This window comes from Amblyomma americanum, chromosome 5 (assembly GCF_052857255.1).
Source record: "Amblyomma americanum isolate KBUSLIRL-KWMA chromosome 5, ASM5285725v1, whole genome shotgun sequence".
In the NCBI taxonomy this organism is placed as follows: domain Eukaryota; kingdom Metazoa; phylum Arthropoda; class Arachnida; order Ixodida; family Ixodidae; genus Amblyomma; species Amblyomma americanum.
The window spans coordinates 49,825,223-49,846,231 of NC_135501.1; the positions used below are offsets into that span (position 1 = coordinate 49,825,223).

The 21,009-nt window shown below is 47.7% G+C and overlaps 1 protein-coding gene across 1 annotated transcript in view; it reads right to left on the minus strand.

Annotated features, from left to right (window-relative positions):
- The window catches only part of Xpd (general transcription and DNA repair factor IIH helicase subunit Xpd), a 71,405-nt gene that overhangs the window by 45,729 nt on the left and 4,667 nt on the right, over positions 1-21,009 (minus strand). The window contains exons 4-13 of the mRNA XM_077664816.1: positions 18,816-18,878; positions 16,998-17,111; positions 16,794-16,907; positions 14,198-14,251; positions 13,554-13,616; positions 12,608-12,731; positions 12,143-12,239; positions 7,131-7,240; positions 4,800-4,823; positions 4,587-4,729 (exon numbers count right to left, since the gene is read on the minus strand). Coding sequence (XP_077520942.1) covers positions 4,587-4,729; positions 4,800-4,823; positions 7,131-7,240; positions 12,143-12,239; positions 12,608-12,731; positions 13,554-13,616; positions 14,198-14,251; positions 16,794-16,907; positions 16,998-17,111; positions 18,816-18,878 — 906 coding nt within the window. The remainder of the gene's footprint in view (positions 1-4,586; positions 4,730-4,799; positions 4,824-7,130; positions 7,241-12,142; positions 12,240-12,607; positions 12,732-13,553; positions 13,617-14,197; positions 14,252-16,793; positions 16,908-16,997; positions 17,112-18,815; positions 18,879-21,009) is intronic.

Here is a 21,009-nt window from a genome sequence, read left to right on the forward strand (position 1 = left end):
TGCAGATACAAATTCTGGGAAAACAGTACATCTCCTCGTTCAGTTGCAACACAGCTAAAAACACACTGTAAATGACAAAGAATGTCCAGCAGGGAGCGCCTTTAGTGTAGCAAGCAGATAGGAGTGAGCTGGGGTACTCTGCACCAAGTGGTGCCCACAGATGGTGCCACCAACCCACAATCAACACACTGCAACGGACCAGCACTCCTGGCACACCTGCCCAAAAGCTCAACCGATCCCTATTACAGGCAGTACTGACCCATCTCCACTTGAAACTACCACAGCAGATTGCCCTCAACTCTGGATTTCATTTCATTACCTTAAAGGCCCCAAAAGAGGGGTGTTACATAAGGGGTGGCAACAATTAAAAGCACAGATTCACAATAACAGGAAAGTTTTTACATTTTCAGCGAAAAGACTTGGGCAAGTGATGATGGCAACGTTGTTTGGAAGGCCGTTCCAGTCTGCGGCTGCACGAGGAAAGAAGGAATTAGAAAAAGTGACGGTGCGTGAGTGTGGACGGGCATAGGGCTGTGGAAGAATTTGTGAAATAAAGACAGGCTGGAAATGCGACGGCGGAGCGATAAGGGTGATAATCCGGATGCTGTTTTTAAGGAGGAAACGCTGATGTCATAAAAGTACGATGAATGAATGAAGCGAGCAGCGCGATTTTGAACAGATTCGAGGGCATTGATGAGGTACGCTTGATGAGGATTCCAAATGGGCGATGCAAATTCTAGTTTGGACCTGATGAATGATTTGTAAGCTAACAACTTGACATGTTTTGGAGCATGGTGAAGATGGCGCTTGAGGAAACCTAGCGTCTTGTTTGCTGAAGATATTATGTTAGTAACATGCAAGCTCCAAGAAAGATCGCTAGAAATTGTTATGCCTAGGTACTTGTATGACTGAACTAGTTGTACGGGAACTTCTAATATTTCGTAAGAGAAAATTAGAGGATTACGGCGGCGGCTGATGGACAAAAGATTACATTTACGTGGGTTAAGTTCCATTAGCCACTTATTACACCACTCCTGAACAGCATTGAGATCATTTTGAAGAGAAGATTGGTCAGCAGTGGAGAGAATAGCACGATAAAGTACACAGTCGTCAGCGAACATGCGTATGTTAGATGTTACGTTTGAAGGCAGATCATTAATGTACACGAGAAACAGTAGTGGGCCAAGCACAGATCCCTGTGGAACGCCCGACGTTACTAGGAGTGAGTTAGAGTTCTTATTGTTAACGGAGACAAACTGCGTACGATTAGTTAAAAACTCTTCAATCCACTTCAAAATATGGGGGTGCAAATTTAATTGGGAAAGTTTTATCAGGAGGCGTTTATGGGGTACTTTATCAAAAGCTTTTGCAAAATCTAAAAATACGATGTCAGTCTGTAGATTACAATCAAGATTAGCATGCAGATCGTGAATGAACGTAGCAAGTTGGGTCCCGCAGGAATAATCCCGACGAAACCCGTGCTGAGCAGGTTGAAAAAAGTTGTTCGAATCAAGGAATGCCATGATATGGGTATAGATGACGTGTTCCATGATTTTGCAGGGAATACTAGTTAGAGAGATGGGACGGTAATTAAGTGGCGAGTTCTTGTTACCTGATTTGTAGACTGGAACGGCCTTCCCAATTTTCCAGTCTATGGGCAGTTGACCTGTGAAGAGTGACTGAGCGAATAACAAGCACAACAGAGATGAACATATATCTTTGTTATTAATCAGTATTTTAGCGTTGATATTGTCAGTTCCTGCAGAGGATGAAAGTTTAATGTTTTCAATTAGTGACGAAATTCCTGTATACACAACAGCAAAGCAGAGGCCACTAGCACAAGACTTAAAAAGAACTCACAGAGGGTCACTACACTGCGTAACACGGTATTCTGTGACGGCAGTTTGCGGTGGTGAAACATCCTCAATACAGTAGCCGACGTGTAATTCGGACTCCAATAATTCGGACTTGTAGGATACTTTGGACCTCGATGAGGCACCGTCAGTCTCCCCAAACATACATATTCAGCGCATACATATTCACGACGGATATTTCGGACATCAAAAGTCCGAAAGTTCGATTTTTCGGACTAATTTCAGTCGCCTGCGGGCCAAAGTTGGCCATCTTATCGGCTTTTCGGCGGCGCAAAAGGCGGCATCTTGGATTGAGGTGGATTTATGCTGCAGTTGGCTTGGCTTGACACACTTTCGGTACCTCACTGCTGCCAGTAGAGGTCCCTGCGATCTCTGGCACTTCGAGGTGGCAGTCAGATTGTCATTGCCGCCAACTTGCTTTTGTCGCCGTTGTTGTCGCGGGCAGTTATCGCTTGTCCCATACGTTGAAAATTGGTTGTTGGGAAGGAAATTGTGCAGGAGCTATCTCACATCTCGGTCGGAAAGGATAAATGAGGGACTGAGAGAAGAAAGGAAAAAAAGAGGTGCTGTAATGGAGGGCTCCGGAATAATTTCGACCACCTGGGGATCTTTAACATACATCGCACAGCACACGGGTTTCGCCTCCATCAAAAAGCGCCCACCGTGGTCGGGTTCCAACCCGGCAACTCCGGATCAGTAGCCGAGCGCACTAACCACTGAGCCACCGTGGCGGGTCTCATACGTTCGCCATTTGCCGTTTCGTCACTTGGGTTTCTCTGACCGCGTTGACCGAGTGGCGCTCAGTCCTCACGAAGTTACATCTGTTCACCGTTTTGTGATTGCGTCCGGCGGTTCCGCCGCTTTGAAAGAAAAGAGCCTTATCTTTGCGTGTGCTTAACGAGCGGTGTGGTGCACACGTGGACGACCGTGATATTAACCTCTCCTCTAAATGATGCAGAAGCAGCCTCCTTTATGGCGGGGCTGTTTTCTTTTTTTGGAAAATGATAAAAGCAGGCATGTCTAGAGTTTGCTAATGCCACACACAAACTTTAACTGGTATTAACAATACATGAAATTGAAAAGTAAATACACTGCGCTTCCAAATCTGTTGAGAGCTTACTTTTCTATCCCAAGCAGCAGGGGCATAGTGATTGTGCAAACACAGAAAAACAGCCAGTGACCGTAGCCAGCACTGGACCCCAGCCTTTTTTGCCTTGCAACCGCCATCACATGAACTAGAGTACCTACCCCTTCATTGTAACCATGCCATCGGTTTGGCCCACACATATGCAATCTGCACTACAGGTGGATTGCAGTAGACCGAGTAGGTACGCACAACAGAAGAAGAAACCGTACTCTGTGCAAAATACAGCAAAGCAAAAAGATTAGCAGACGGTTTAGCATGGCTACGTGCGAAATATCGTGCTGTAGCACTACTACTGTACTTACACGATTGCAAGTCAACTATTTTTTTTATTTAAAAATTCGAAGATGGGGGTGGGGGGGGGGGGGGGGGGTCTATTTACAATCGAAACCAAAGCATGGCACCATAAATAAAGCTGAGACAAATGGGATATCGGGGATGCTACAGCATGGTGGCAAATTTATGTTTGCTTTACAGCTCTACCCATTAGCATTCAGCTATTCTGCATGCTTGTTTGGAAAAATTTTAATTTTTTTTTACCTTTAACTGTGCACTTGGCGCTCATGGGAGTGTCGATAGTTGATGGAAGGGTCACCGTTCCAATCGCAGCGGCACAGCCACTCAGAACAGCAATGCCTCCGGTAGTGTCGCTTGGTAATGCCAACGCCGCTCACACATAGGATCTGTTGGACGCACATGGCTACAATGCTGGCCACATTTTACCAGTTTGTTTTGAAAGTAGTGCTTCAATCATCACTTGCACCCCGGGGTCGGTAAGCATTCAGTGCTCATTCATGGCTACATTCAAGATGACTGTCATTCTTTACTCCAAAGAAACGAACAACTCACCCGAACATTTCGGAACAGGTGATGCTAGTGTGGCGGCTGCAACCAGGCAGAATTTTCAGCTGTTCTACACAATGTCATGGTGCAGTTGTCTGCAAAGTTGGGGATTACACTGGACAACATGTTAGAAAAACGTTCTGTGGGACCACGCCAGCAATGAGGATGGCAGCATTAGTAAGGACGATAGCACAAGCGTGGACAAGTAGTCCAACGACTATTTTCATTTTGGAGTGTGCCCACAGGCACACTCTTTTTTTTTTTTCTGTCATGCGATATGAGGAGGTCGACTTACAATCATGTAAATATCGTATTTATGACGGGCATTTAAGCTCCTTACGTGCTAAAGGCATTTGACTTAGAGGCCTTTACCATAAAAGCTTTAGGCCTAAAGGCCTTTACCGTAAGGCCTTTGACCTAATGAGCATTACCGCAAGGACCTTTGGCCTAAAAGCCTTTAGCCAGAAGGCATTTACCATGAAGGCCTTTGCCCTAAGGACCTTTACTGTAAGGCCTTTACCCTAAAGGCCTTTGACCTAGAGGCCTTTACCTAAGGACCTTCACGCAGGTGAAGGCCTGCCAGGTGTGTACACCTGCCCACAACGCGATGGGCAGGTGGACTGACCGCCGCAAAGCAGACTTGGGGGATTTACATATGCAGTATGTCCAGAATGCATAAAGTGCGCCTAGTAGTGCTACCGCACTGAAAACGGACAGGTGAGCACCTTCTGGAGGATGTCCTTGAGGAAGGCGGCGGGGCTCTCCTGGACCATGTGCTGCGCCCGCAGCCGCATCTTGATGTACTCGAGCAGCCGCCGCAGAAAGCCCACAAAGTGCTCCGCCAGACGGATGTTGCCTGGCACCGCCTCTGCTCAACACGCGCCATCATTGTCCCCATTACCACTTCGCTGCAGAAGGAGGGAAAGGGGGCCACTTACCCTGCAGCACCTCATCAGGAAGGACTGCAAAAGAAGGGTGTGATGGGATGTTTAAATTAAGCTCAAAACTATTTACATCCAGTATACAACACAGTACAATGTTCAGAGGAAACCCCTGAAGTAGAGTATAATTACTCAATGACATGCACCCAAGTGCAGCTACTATACAGCTTCCACAGAAACATCACGGTTAAAGAGAACTTCATCTGGGGTTCAAGCCATCACTTCACCAGACCAGTCGCTATGAAGTGTCTGCGAAAGCAGCATAGCTTTCCTCTGTAGCCCTACGGCTGCACTTGGGTGGATGCAAACGAGTGATTGCTCCCTTAATACAGGACTGTACTACGAATAACATGCACTTCATGTGATGTTAATCTACATCCCAATGGAACTGATTACCGGGTTCCTTCTGCTTTAAAGCTGCACTGTCACCAGTGACACATGCCATAATGATGTGGGCCAGTGAGCTGCCTGAGGCCCTTTAACATGCACCAAAACATTGATACACAAGCAATTTTCGCATTTCAACTCCATCGAAATGCAATCGCACCACCAAGAAACAAACCTGTGACCAAGCGACTAGTAGCAGAATGTTGTAGCTACTATGCCACTGTGGCATGTGTCGCGACAGAATGGTTTATAGTCTCTGTGTCACAAATGACGCCCCGTTTATCATTACATAACTACGGATCCCTTAACAAATTTGATAACCGATAGGTCCTTTCCCTTATAAAAACCTCTCCACAACACCTTCTGAAGCCATTACATGAATACACAAGTATATGCTGTTATGAACTGAAAATTGCAAGCCGGTCAGCTTACTGTCCATTACCTACAAGGTATTTACTAATCGCATATAGAGTCAGGGCAACCTTAGATTTCAATCACCCAAATGATCGGGACGCTTTCGTAAAGGATATTCCAGAGTAGATCACATTTGCACTATCAATCAGGTGATAGAGAAATGCGCAGAGCATAACCAACCCCTATATATAGCCTTTATTGATGACGAGAAAGCCTTTGACTCAGCGGAAACCTCGGCAGTCACGCAGGCATTGCAGAACCAGGGTGTAGAAGAGGCCCTATGTGAAAATACTGGAAGATGTCTGTGGAAGCTACACAGCTACTATAGTCCTCTATAAAGTCAGCAATAAAATTCCAATAAGGATGGGTATCAGGCAAGGAGACACGATCTCACCAATGCTATTCAAAGCCTGTTTACAAGAGGTATTCGGAGGCCTGAATTGGGAACAGTTGGGAATAAGAGTTAATGGAGAATACCTAAACAATCGGCTAATCACTGATGACATTGCCTTGCTGAGTCACTAAGGAGATGAATTGCAAAACATGATCAATGAGTTAGACAGGCAGAGCAAAATGCTGGGTCTAAAAATTAACATGCAGAAAACCAAGGTAATGTTCAACAGTCTAGCAAGGGAACAGCAGCTCACAATTGGCAGGGAAGTGCGGGAAGGGGGAAAGGAATACATCTACTTAGGTCAGGTAGTGACCACTGATCCGAATCATGAGAGGGAAATAACTAGAAGGATAAGAATGGGGTGGAGCGCATATGGCAAGTTCTCGCAGATCATGAATGGCAGTTTACCAACATCCCTCAAGAGAAAAGTGTGCAGCAGCTGTATATTACCGGCACTCACCTACGGGGCAGAAACGTGGAGGCTAACCAAAAGGGTTCAGCTTAAGTTATGGACAACGCAGCGAGCCATGGAAAGAAAAATGATAGGTGTAACGACAAGAGACCGGAAGCGGGCAGAGTGGGTGAAGGAGCAAACGAGGGTTTATGACATCCTAGTCGAAATCAAGAAGAAGAAATGGGCTCAGGCAGAGCATGTAATGCGAAGGCAAGATAACCACTGGTCCTTAGAGGTAACGGAGTGGATTCCAAGAGAAGGCAAGCGTAGCAGGGGGCGGCAGAAGGCTAGGTGGGCGGATGAGATTAAGAAGTTCGCAGACATAGGGTGCGCGCAGCTGGCAAAAGACCGGGTTAATTTGAGAGACATGGGAGAAGCCTTTGCCCTGCAGTGGGTGTAGTCAGCCTGATGATGATGATAACACCTGCCAAGCAGGGTCAGACAGAATATGGCACTCTGCAAAACTTGCATGGAAGTTTTGCTTACATGCAAAACTGCAAATGTTTACACCCCTCTGTAAATCGAAGGGCTGCAAGAAAAAAAAGGGCACTCTGCAAAGTTTTCACTTCGCCCTGGTGCATCACCCTTTACACTGCTTTCCTCTAAAAAGGGATGCAGGAAAAAGATCACTTGTTTTTTTTTTTCTACAGAAACACAGAAACATGTGGCAGTGACCAACCGGGGTTTGCTAGGATGAGGTCGGCCTCCCTAGCTTCCCGTGCCTGCCGTAGCCCCTCCACCAGCTCCTCATACTCCCTGCGCAGCTTCTCTGCATCTTGCACCTTCAGCCTGCAAGAAGAGGAACCAACGCGCTCTGCACAAGGCACGAGTAACTGCTCCATTTGCAGGGAGGAGGAGATAGTTGCTCTATAAAGAGCAACTCTCAACATCTGCTGTATGGATTCTAAAAAAAAAAGCAAAAACAAACGGCGCCCCTTCACTGCAGCCAAGGGTGCTTCCGTACCCACTGCTTCATGCTTACATGTAAAGTGCTTCACCTAGAACAAAACAGAAGCCGTTGAAAATTCATCACTGTGCCGCACCTCCTCTGCCTGCCACCCGGCCCTTTTTCAAAGCAGGCAGGCCTCACAGTGTGCAGAAGCCGAGCTGATCTCGCACACAAGTGGCAGACTTTCTTTCTTTTTTGCAACTTCTTCACCTAACTCACACCCTTTCCACAATCCTCTCACGAAAAGCAAAAGCGATATTGATGCTCATGTCGGACCTTGATGGACACTGCGCAGCATATCCCAGCAAGTTCATTCTGAGGTTCGGTGCCATAGCCCTAATGCATACAGTCGAACCTACTTATAACGATACCGGTTTTAACAATATATCGGTTACAAGAATGAAAAGCTGCTGCACCGTCCACTTTTGTACGTTTTTTATGGTAAAGTTATCCGCTTACTGCAATGCCCCCATGCCGCATTATCGGTTATAACAATAAAGTCTGGCTCCTGAGTGCTTGTGCCAAAAGGTAGAGGAATGCGAAATCCTTGAAAAGAAAAAAAAAAATTCTAGCCGCTGCATCCTCCCCGCCACGCGCTCATACAATGAAACTTGTTTTCTGGCCTTCTCCTCATCGCCAGCCTCGCGTGCCTCACTACCGCTGCCCTTCCACCCCTCCGAACAAAAATGGGCTGCGCCCATAGCTCTACGCCGCACCACCCTCTGAAACACGAATGGACCTTGCCAACCCAGCCACAGTGCTGATCTGCTCGCTCGCCCCTCATTCTGCACAGTTCTGCCAACGGATTTGGTTGTTTGTGTTAGTTGATTGCGTCAAAGTCGTTCCTGGCCACGTGGTTTCTCCGTATCGTTTGAATCGGTGCCGAAACGGAAGATGGCTGATCCACCCGCTGATTATCGGATGACGTTGCCGGTGAAAAGAAAGCACACGGCTATCGATTTGGAGACGAAGTGCAGTTGCGTGAAGGACTACAAAGACTGTAAGAAAGTGTGTGACTTGGTTAAGAAGTACGCACTATCGCAACCGACGGTGCCGACGATCATCCGCTCTGCTGGGAAGTTCGACAAAGAAAAGTGCTCGCTTGACAGTGGGTGCAAATGCGCTCGACAAGGTACCTATGAGGAGGTGGAGGAGGCCCTCTACGAGTGGTTTCTTGGTGCCCGTGCCCAGAACTTGCCTACCACCGGGCCGATTCTGGCCACAAAGGCGAAGCAGTTTGCCCTGCTGATTAACAATGTGGACTTCCAGCCAGGTGGCGGCTGGATACAGCGCTTCAAAGAGAGGCTATGGAGAAGGATGTCGGCAAGCTTCGCGTGAGGCAAGCAAGGCCGATGGACATGGGGTTTTGTCGTGCAAGCCAGTGAGAAGTACGTGGTGAGATGCTTGTGGCTATTTCACTCCAGTGTTTCTTTGAGATTCTTCAAGCTGAGAGGCGGCCGTGGCAACCTTCTCGTATTTTTTACAAGGTCCCTTTCGGGGCCACCAAAACGATGCCTCAGCGAAGCTCACGTCACTTGCCGTCCGTTACCCCTCTTTGCAGTTGTTATGCTTTTTTTTCATGCAACCCGTTTATAACAATTGTTGGTTATAACAATGGAATTTTTGTGGCACTTAAATATTGTTATAAGTGGACTCGGCTGTACATGACAGTAGCGTCATCTCTGTTCATACTGAGTGTTCATTATAAGTAGGTCCGCCTTATAAAGCAGCCACATTCCAACTGCGTTCCAGGAACCTTCTTACTTGGACGACAAGGCCCAGACGACCCACGTGCATGTGTTAAAGTCGCACGTAAGATGCCATGCCCGAAAATTCAGGAATGAGTTTAGCGCAAAGAGTAATGGTTTGAAAATGATTTGAATTACAGTCCAGCCAACTTAAATCGGCACTACTTATAATGAAACCTTTGCTCAGCATGAACAAAGGTGATGCGACTGTCACGACGTTCATTAGGGCTATGGCACTGAATCTCAAGGCAGAACAAACGTCCACAAAATTCGGTTACAGCGAACATGCAGGCGACAGGAACTCACATGCCGAGACGTGTTGTGCAGTCTAAATCGTGGTCCTACATGACCATCGATACCACTTTCCCTTCTTTGGAGAAGACCATCAAAAACGAAGGTTATACAAACATAAAAAAAAGAAAGCCTGCCACTGATGCGCAACACCGCCTCGGCTTACGCACAATTAACTGTGAAGCTTGCCCGCTTCTGGAAACAGGCTAGTGGCAGAGGAGGTATGGCACTCACTGGTTGTCAATGGTGCTTGTCTTCTAAATTTAAACACTGGACACTGTGGATGTTTTAGTGCGCAAGCACCAAGCCTTCCGATCTCGAAAAAAACTCGTTGTGAACCAGCAAGGCCTGCAGAAATAAAATAAACATGGCCACAACTGCGTCACGCCTAAGTTTCGAACCTGTGGTGGCGCTTACAGATCAGCTTTGCTGGCCATTATACATGAGAGCACTATGCTATCGCAGCAACCGATCACACCTCATGTTTAACTATCACTCTCATGTGCTGCTCACTGCGTATCGTCGTCTTCATCAACTGCCATACATGCGCAGTGGATCCAGGACACAGTGCTACCGCAGGGCCCTCTTAAGGTGCGTTAAGCGGTACCACAATTTTATAGCAGACTGACATTAAAGGGACTATGCAAAGAATTCAAAATCGTTTGTAAATGTTTTCTATGTTTAGAAATGATGCTAATAAGCATTCACACCAAGAATAAGTCTTCGGAACTGAGCCGGCAATTTATCATAAATAAGAAAAAACGTGTTTCTTAAAATTCGCGGGCCGATCGGTGTGCTCGTAGTGACCGATTTTGGAACTAAAATCGTGGAAGAAAGACGTCACCAGGCCACCACACACTCTCATTCGCTGGAGCCGCGGCAGCCACGACGTCACGGGCACACTTCCGGTAGCCGTGAAAATCGTCTCCTCGTGCCGCAGCGCGACCCTCTCTGGCAAGCGAGCCAAGGCATTGCCTTCGCGCATATGGTTTCAATTTTCCTCTGCTGCCTCCTTCTGTAGGGAGTTCCGGAGCCACTCGCACGGCTCTTCGTGGGCACGCATAGGGCTCGATGCCCATCGCAGCCGTAAGAGCGAGCAGTCGCACCTCGAGGTCCGGGTTTATTACTGCTAACTACAATAGACGACAAGCAAAGAAAACCGACGCGCGCCGCAATCCAGGAAGGCGAAGAGAGACCGGAGAGATGCCGCCACGCCGCCCAAGCTGTGCTGGGGTGCTAGGAGCGACAACCGGAAGTTGCAAAGCGAACGTCATCTGATGACGTATTCAAAGGAGGGGCACAGTCCCATACCTGTTTTCTTTATTTCTGTCTGGTGCCCCGCGTGTACGAGTTGAGGGGGGAGAGGAGGAGCGTAAGTTTTAATCGTCTATATCTTCGTTGTTATTGATGCTAGCTTAAAGATCCTTGCGTTGGGGTGACGAGTGATGAAATGCTTATCTCTCGTCTGCTTTACGTAATCTCAATTAATTTATTGCATAGTCCCTTCAAGGTCCCCAATCACCGATTTCTCCGACCTTTCCATGAATTCTGACCTTGAAACCCTAGCCTTGAACCAAAAGTGAAATGAAACGCGACGTGCTAGAGCACATACTTCGCATCTGGCCAAGCAAGCTGAACCGGCTGCAATTTTTTATGGGCGGTCATTAAAGAAGAACTCTTATTGCGCTTAAACAGATTTACTGGAGGGGTTTCGTCGGGCGCATCAGTTATTACCTGCACCACATACACTGATCACCGATTGTTCAGAAGCCAGATAAAAACTTGACAAAAAGCTGTAGCGCTTATAATTTGTGAAATCTGCGCCTGTACGGAGCCCAACAGATAGGTAGTTGCGCCTTGTGGACATCAGCGCCACATATGAACTTCTCACACAAGACATTTGTCTTGCATCCATTTTAGGATCCATACCAATTCACCAAATGCCTGTGCGCTTTATTTGGCCCAAAAATTGACTCAACTAAGATTAAAGCTTGGTTAGTGCTTTCGGTGCATGAAAACTGCCCAATGCCGCCACTGCATCCACACGCAGCGTCGGCGTGATTTTCTGCAAAGGCTATCACCGGTTAGTGCTCACCAAAGACAGCATCCTGACAAGACATAAGAGTCGCAGACGCAAAAATGACCACACTGCAGATACAGATTTCGCGGCTCGCTGATACGTGCACCAAAATTAAAAGCTACCTTACACCGCGCCATGCATGAGGCTGAAACGCGTGTCGCCGATCACCCCACCGAAGAATTTGGCCATACCAATAGCAAATCGCAGATACCACATAAGCACTGCCCCAAGAAAATTTTCCTTGCAGTGTCATCTATATTATGACCAGTCCACTTGGTCCAAACATGCGGAAATACCTAACGAAAGACCGGCATGTGACATTTATATTCGTTACAGGCAGGCTCAGCTGTAGTTCTACCTTTACACTTCTGTTCTCTACTTCACTTCTCTGCCTCCTTTGCACATGTTTAACAAGCGCCTGACACATTTATAGCTAAGAAGAACTGGTTGATGCACTTTAAAACAATCCCATCATGAGCAGAGCAGTACTTCTTAGAGTCTGTTTCACGCGAGAATTTATAAAGACCTAGAACCTGTGGTTTGCCATCCAACTAACAACACTTCCTGCTATAACCATCTAACAAGAACCAAATGTCATGCCTTGCACAGAGGGTGGCACTCACTCTTTGATGGTGTGGTCGAGGCTGTCAATGTTCTCCATGCTCCCCTCGACAGTCCGCTTGGTCAGCCGCACGCTCATGGACTCAATGCACACATTGTCTGGACGAGAAGGGATGTCAACATCCACCGCAATTCGCCCCAAGCAGTCAACTGAGCTCGCCAACAGCAAAACAAGCTAGCAAACAGCAAAGCAAAGACGAAAACAAACTACAGTTCACTTCTCACTGCACTCACAAGGCTAAACCTTCGAGAGTTCCCACCACAATTTACATAGTGAATGTGCCAACCACAGCTGTCTTGAGGCTAGTAGATTACTAGCGTGTCACAAGTACACAGCACAACAGTAATAACGAACAGCAACGCAGAGCTCTCTTCACATTTCCTCAAGCGCTAGGCAGAAAATATAATAACTCATGCAGAGCACAAGAACATGTTCCCGAATAGCGGAAAACCAGAGCACCACCCACCAATGTTGTGGGCCTCATCGAAGACGACGACCGCATTGCGGCTCATCTCCTTGGAGACCACCTCAGCGATCTTGGGGTCCAGCAGGTAGTGGTAGCTGTACACCACCACCTTGGCTTGCAGCACCTGACGAGAGGGACAAGTGGATGGAGAGGAATGGGGGGGGTGTCCCACACCAACAGCACCACATGCCATGTGAAAGGTCATGCCCTTAAAGAGGCTCTAAAGGAGAATATCAGGGCCAGCTAGATTTGCCTGCTGAGTCGTTTATTCATTTTTCACTTTTTTTTTTGCAATTTGTATCCTCAGGGTCCCACTGTACATTGCAGGGGTCCGAGGCAAACAAAGGGAAAGGACAGCAAATACAGCACAATGAAGTGAAAAGTGTCCCAGACTACAAATGTCATTTTTCTGAGAACAGAGCAAGCACAAGCCAGAAAATTAAATACAAGTGAAAGACTACAATGATGTCCCTCGAGAATTTTTCAAGCAAATTCTGCACCGGTCATGAATGGCTGTTTTGTTTTCAAGAGTTTTGCAGCTTTGTTTTCATACTTTTCCCTGATCTACGGGGAGATACAGGTCATAAAAAATGTCAGGCGATTTAGTGCAGTTAGGCCAAATGTGAATCAGGTGCAGTAATTTTTCAGTTTTCAGAATGGTTTCAGTTCAAGGCTCCGTTTTCAAGGTCAAGCAGGCTCCAGACAAAAGAGCAGCGATACCAGTGAGTAGGGGGGGCCATAGTGCTAGTGCACTGCAATGGCATAATGGCACCAGAGTTTTGTTGAGAATTTATTTGCAGTTTGCACGAGTGTAGTTGCCCTCTTGCGCAGAACAACAAAACGGGAACTCTATCAGTCAGCAAAGGTACTTGTTTGCACTGATATATTTCCTATTAGTGTCCCTTTAAAGCGGCTAGAATATGCCAATGAGAAAGAGCTTGCTCACTGCTTGGCGTGCCACGAAGTAGGGGCACAGCTGACGCTCTCGACCGTACGCCTTCAGGTCATCCTGCAGACACAGAATGACAGTAAAGCACATCATCTTCAGTATTGAGTATCTGTTGCCAGGTGCTTGGAATCATCACCCAAGTGCAGAACGAGTGCGGGTAGTGTCAAATCCATTCTGGAAAAGCCGCTGCTTGTACAATCATGGGCGCACCAACTACAGCTCTCCAAACACTGGCTTTGATTCATCGGAGTACAATTTCTCTACCAGTATGTTACATGCAAGACCCACTGCCAGCAATAGATTTCACCTACCTACATGCACAAACACTTACAGCCAATGAATGACAGACCTTAGTGCAGAAATAACCTGCAAGTCCATTGTAAGTGACATTGCATTTGCAATGCATTTTCTGTCAACGCTAAAAGCTGCTTCATTCTTAATAGATGCACTTCAAAGATGCACCATTTGGGCCTGCTTTAAGTCTTTCTCATCACTGAAGCAATGATTTATAGTGTAATCTTAGAATTTGCTAGGTGCAACACTGAATGAGGTGCAGTAGTCTTGCCAGCGGGTTCAACGTTAGACACAGTGGCTTAAAGCACAGTGATAATCAAGCATGGTGAGTCCCTGCAAAGACTTACCACACTGTAGATGCCAGTGGGCAGTGGGATGTCTCGGCCTTGGCTGTCAAAGTTCTGCAAAAGGAACACTCATTCATCAAACCACTCAACGAACAGCCCACTATGCTCTGTCAGCTTCATCCAAACCAACCCTGGTGAGAAGCAGATCAGTGCGAGTCCAGTGTGCGCACTGATAAGTGATCATATGAGGCTGCTGATCACAGAACGATCAGCACGACATGTGCGGTTTAACATCCCGAAGTCACACACGGGGGGCACTGTAGTGGACAGCTCTGGATTAATTTAGACCACCTGGGGTTCCTCAATGTGCACTGACAACGCTCGCCACACAGGCACCTTTTGCATTTTACCTTCATTAAAATATGGCCGCTGAGGTCAAACCCATGACCTTGTGATTAGCAAGTGAACACCAAAACCTTCTAGACACCGTGGTGAGCACATCGTGGTCAGATCACGATTTTGTGACTGTATTGTGCCGATATTGTGCCAATCACACAATATGATGTGATAAGATCACGAGATAGCCAAGGGCAGTTCTAACTGAAAAGCACAAGTTCTCCTTGGCAGCTGAAGCCTCTGCTGGGCAGTTGGTGTTTCTCAAAATGCCTTAGCTATGTCATTTTTCAATGCTGCAACAAAAAAAGTGAACAAGCATCTGAGTGCAACCTACACGCACCACTACAGTCGAGCCCGCATGTAACGAACATGAGCGTCACGCGGCATTCCTTCGTTATATCCCGAAGTTCGTAGTAAGTGGACCACAGCTTTAAAGACACTTGTCAAAACAAAGAATTTTTCTTTTCAAAAAAGTCCGTGATGGACGTCTGTTTTTGCAGCACAGATCCAATGAGGGAGGTTTTCTGTTTATTTAAATCAGAAGCGTGCTCTTCGCCGAGGACCTTGGCATAGAGAAGTTGTCCGAGGCTCTCTCTGTAGCCCATTGCTACAGGCACGCTTATGGGTGCTGGCTCCAATGTTTCATCCTCATCCGATTCCTCCGCGTCACTCTCGTCCCGCAATTCAGAAACGATGCCCTTGTCCGTGCACGGTTCTGCGGTGTTGGCGTCGCCATCGACAGAAATGAAATCATTCCAAACAATGTCATGACCCCCCATGTCGGAGTTGATGGCGCGCTACCCCAAATCGCCGCCGGGCATCTTCCGAAGCATCAGGCTCGGCATCACACACTGTGTCGACGAAGCCGGCCTTGCGGAAGCAGTTACGCTCGCCAGTGGCCGTCACCTCCGCCCAGGCTGCTCTCATCATCTCTACCGCTGAATACAATGGAAATGGGCATGGTGTTCCCGTCCGCCATCCCGAATTACAACCAGGGCCCGAGATTTGAACGAAGCCAACGAAACGTCCGCACCCCGACAAGCGTGACAAAAGCGCGAGATGGGGTAGACATGCAACGCAAACAGGAGGCAATCAAGCCAATCCAGCTAAAGATACAGACGCACAGCGCCAGCGGAGAGACCAATGAGGGGCGTCCGTGAGCATCAGTGCAGCCACCTCTTGGCTCCCATCGAAGGCCTTCCCACGGAAGGCCTCCATGATCGGCACCGGCGGCGGAGCGGTTGATCGCGGAGGCCATGCGCGGATTTGGAAGAGAATGAGGGGAGGGAAGCAGAGATGCGAGGAGGGGCGGGAAGGCGATCTTGGAAGGCGTGGGGGGGGGGGGGGGGGGGGGGGGGGGGGGGAAGGGTAGCTCGCTTGAGAGCGTTTGACAGGGCAGTTCGCCTGTGATGAGTAGAGGGAAAACATACTGCGCGCCGGGCGTACAAAGCGGTCGTAGGCAGGTTGTCTCGCATTGCGGCGCCAGGTTTGCGCCGTCTGTTCACTGTAACCGATCAGCAGGGCTTAGTGATGTTCGTTATACGTGTGATTTTGTGCCATTGAAACAATGTATATTTTGACGGTCGCGCTGGTCTCGTTCGTTACAAGTGCAAGTTCGTCTTAACTGGGGCTGTTATATGTGGGCTCGACTGTATTACACTACATGGCATTCCTTTGTGCGGCTGTCTATACATGCACGTCATTCTGAATAAATGCAAGCTCTGCGAGAGGTCTTTAAAAAGAATTTCAGCAAAACTCTACAGCAAGCTTCAATTTGCTGCATCAAGTCATGGGCATATATTGTCCGCTATTTCAGGTCATTTATAATAGAGAAATTTACCCTAACAGTATCTTGAAATAAGCTGAAGTTTCAAAGCACAGTTTGAAGGGAGATCTTTATTTTTCTTTTTGACATCAAGTTCAAAGCAAAGTTCATTCACCATAAATGGAGTGGTGCAACAACGACGGCACAAGGGAAGGACAACACATGCGCATACTACCAACTGTTTATTTGACGGAAAAAGAGGCATATTTATAATACCCAGCTCAAGCATGTGACACCGCGCATTATCGCTCCGAACACAGCCAGTGACACAAAATCAGCATGAAAGGTGACAGCGCACATGTAATCACAAAGTCCTTCTTATCCCCTATCCCTTATCCCATCCTAAAACACAGTGCCTGAACAACCCTCTTGTTGCCCGCAAGGTCCACCCACTGACCGCAGTGGGGAACGAAATGCCAGAATCGGGTGACCCACCTCGTAAAATAGACAACACTCGATCTCTGGATCGGTTGCGCGGGCACGACGATATGAGGCGGTCAGGCTGAAGCACCGTCCGTCCACCACACGACCATCCCGCTCCAGGCTGACCTGCAGGCGTTTATCTGTGTGATTTATCTTCACAAATGCTACAATTCTCAAGCAGGGTGGAATCACCTAATGCTTCTCGACTGCCCTGACCTGGGGGTGGATACAGAGATTCTTGCGGGAGGTGAGGCAGAGGCCCAGCAGATCCATCTCCTCCCCGGTCTCTCGCTGGTAGTGCTCCAGCAGCCGCCGGAGCTCCTCCACCACCTGCAGAACGGCAACAGCAGGGGAATCGGTCACGTTTGCACCAGAACATAACATACCCTCGTGGTTGAAGCCAAGTTCAAGCCAATTGGACGCCGCCGGATATTCTGCAGAACAGGACCCTTCAATTTAAAATAAGAAAAAAAAATGATAAATGCAGATGTCTGCACCGTCATAGCATAGTGGATATCTGCAGCTAGCAGTCCGAATATGGTGGCTGATGAACCAACAATTTCAACAGAAGCTGCCACAAATGTCAACTCGTCCTATCACGTTCTACTCTTAAAGTGACTCTTAAGGTCCCCAGAGTTCTTCTCTGATCACATTGTACCTTTTGTCCTCTCCCACATTTCCATGTGAAGGAAATGGCTTAAAGGAGCACTTGCAGTCAGGAAAAGATATTTATACGACGGTGAATGAGCAGAAAAGGCTTACCACTGGACGCTGGAGTCAAAAACAAACAAGACGCAAGCCAAACAAGGCCACGGCTCTCCGTCAATAGGCAAAGTGAACTCATTTCTAGCCACTTTCTGGCAGCCCCGACAGTTGTGAAGAGTGCACTACTCGGCTCAATCCAGACTCTTTACGACCACTAAATAATTTATAATTGAATTTCTTCTCTCATGATGTCTGTTTCATCAACCAAACGATGGCTTGGACGTGTAGCTAAACTTTAGGTCACATGAGGCACTGAGAGCTGCAATATAAACGCTAATACAGAGTTTTAACTGACTACAGCACTTAAATCAGCCTGCTTCAATAGCTACAATTAACACAAATGACGCATCAGCAGTTATACTGCCATTTTTTTTTTGTTCCTCACGTGACCTAAAGACCAACTACACGTCACAGCCATCATTCGGTTGATGAAACTGAAACCGAAACAGCATTAAGAAGAAAGTAAATTATTCAGCGGTCATAGAGGACTACCATGGGGTGCTCCATGTATAGCAATCTCTAACACATTGCTTGAAAGAAGGAAACACAAAAGTAAAAACTTGGTCTCTGTAGACCTTTAAGATCTGATAAAGCAATGTATAATTTTTTCTTGATGTAGAAGTATGAATAAAATCTTGGAACTCCAGCCAAACCTTAGGCTTCAGGAGCTTAAGTAACACCAGGGGAAAGACATCCTCTACATACAGACGAGGCCATTAGTGCAAGATTCCACAATATCGAAACCCTACACCACTTCTCAGTGAGAGAGTGAAATGGCTGCAAAAAGTACTACAAGAAACAGGAACAGCCACAAACATTTTCCATGACCCATGACACGCCACATGTTAAGACGAAGAAAACTACACCAATAACAACGCAGCAGGTGTATCATTTTAGTTTTTGCTTTGGATAAAAAAGCCAATTATGCTCAACGAAAAAAACGTGGAGTTTTGACAGGACAAAGAAAGGCGAGGACAGGACGGTGACCAACTGGCCTCTCAGCATACACTGTCAAAAGAGCCAAGTTAGGAAAAACAAAATCGTACATTAGGCAAAGTCTACCAATTAAGACCTCTTTGGCAGCAAATATAACCGGGAAAAAAAATCATCTACACTGGAATAAGGATGAGCTAAACCTGTCTGCAGCAGTGATGCCACATCATGTCGACACTACTACCCAACTACAATATTTCTGCAACTTAAGATGCTATGGTGTCTTGGAAGAGACATGCCCCAGCGTTTATTTGAAGCAAGCACCAATGCCCTCACCTTTTCAATCTCAGGCAGGGTCCGTGAGCAATACAGCAGCTTGGATACCATGGCTGGGTAAGCCTGTAGACAGCGACAGGCACAAGCACACGTCAGTATAGCCCGATACGAGTGACAAAGCACAGGAGACAGTGGAGATGCACAGACACATACATGTTGTACCGCCTGCTGTCTGGGCGTCTCTGTCTTTAATGCCCCTCCTCATTTAGTTAAAAAGCACCTCTAGCCACACTACCCGAGTTTCAGTGGTGTGTGTCTGTGTGAAGCCTCTGAGTAGCAAGTGCAACTGGCTCACTGGGTCAGTAAACACCTCAACGGTGCTGCGTGCTACGTGGCGGTGGTGTCCGTCAGGAAAAAAACTGCATTTTCACAAATTTCATGCTTAGCAATGCTAAGCCGCAATGCATTTTTTTGCTGAAGGTATCGTAGAACACAGGCTAAAGCCATCACCAGTTATTGTCACAACGCAGCTGGCGTACGTCGTGGTAATGCGTGAGGAGGGCCGCCGAGGGGGAGCAGGGGAACACGCCGACAAACGAGGCTCTCAGGGTGGCGTCTCGCGCGAGTTTCGGGAGCCTCGGCCTAAGCAAGGAGGAATCGTCTGATCAGACGCATATGTCGTAAAGGGTTTCTCTCCCCTCGTTGTGGCTTGTTTCTGGTTAGCCATGGCAGCTTGCTCGATGGGCCAGCGCCGGAGGCCGGGCACCCTAGGCCAGAGCAGCTAACAGTGACGCATGTGTTGTAAATTGTTTCTCTCCCCTCGTTGTGGCATGTTTCTAGTTAGCCACGGCAGCTTGCTCGATGGGCCAGCGTCGGAGGCGAGCGGGCATCCGGGCACCCTAGGCCAGAGCAGCTAACAGGATGCATGTGTCGTAAATGGTTTCCCCCCCTCGTTGTGGCATTTTTCTAGTTGGCCACGGCAGCTTGCAGCGAGCCGTGTGCTCGATATTTTGTGCTTTTCTTTTGCGTTGCAAGGCATGTGTTTTATATTGTGTGCTTTTCTTTTGTGTTGTGATATCTTGCGTCCGAAATGTGGCGGGAAAGTCACCTATTGGCTGAGGGTGTAGTTTTGGCGGGAGGACAAGGACATGGGTGCGCGCTAAGGAGAGCGCTCCCGGGAGGTTGGTTGGTGGCAGCCGGACAGATCGGTCGTGTGCGGCCGGTGGTGGTCCCGGGGTCGCGGAGTTGGAGAAGCGAGTTCCTTGAGCAGCGGCCGGGCGGGTTGGCCGTGTGGTGGCCGACGGTGGTCCGGAGTCACGAGAGTTTTGAGTTTTGTGTTTTTAGTTAAAGCGTAGAGGCCGAAATCTTCCAGCATATGCAAATCAGTTTTGTAAATATTGTAATAAATAACTTTTTGAGGAAAGCCTTCCCAGTGTCAACAACAGAAGACCTGCACGCCTGTCTCAAACTCACCAGTCGCGAAGTACGTCCCCCGGGTCACTCACGAGACCCGCCCTCTACCATTCCACGTCAACATCTGGATGCAACAACATCGACCAGAGAGAGGGAAAAAATTCGTGACTGTTATCATCCAGCAAATGTCACAAGCGACAGTCGTTGCTACACCTTAAAACCGGGAGCCTCCTGCCTTCTTTTTGCCAGCTTCTTTACATTGCTTTCTTGCCACATATCACAGTGCAGGGTCGTATAAGGCACCCTTGTCCAGGAAGCAACTGCTTGTAATAGTTTACCCAGGCTTTTAAAAAGAAAAATTGCCTGCACAGCACATGAACACCAGGCAGACATTACTATCAAGGGTGCGAAAAGTAAGATCTTATAACACTAGAAACGTGTCTTCCATGTAACCTGCTTAAGGGGACTATGCAATAAATTAATTGAGATTACGTAAAGCAGACGAGAGATAAGCATTTCATCACTCGTCACCTCAACGCAAGAATTTTTAAGGTAGCATCAATAACAACAAAGATACAGACGATTAAAAATTACGCTCCTCCTCTCCCCCCTCAACTCGTACACGCGGTGCACCAGACAAAAATGAAGAAAACAGCTCTGGGACTGGGCCCCGCCCATGAATACGTCATCCGCTGACATTCCTTTTGCAACTTCCGGTTGTCGCTCCTAGCACCCCAGCAGCAGCGTTGGCGGTGTGATTGCGGCGCGTGTAGGGTTTCTTTGCTTGCCGTCTGTTGTAGTTAGCAGTAATGGACCCGGACCTCGAGGCGCGACTGCTCGC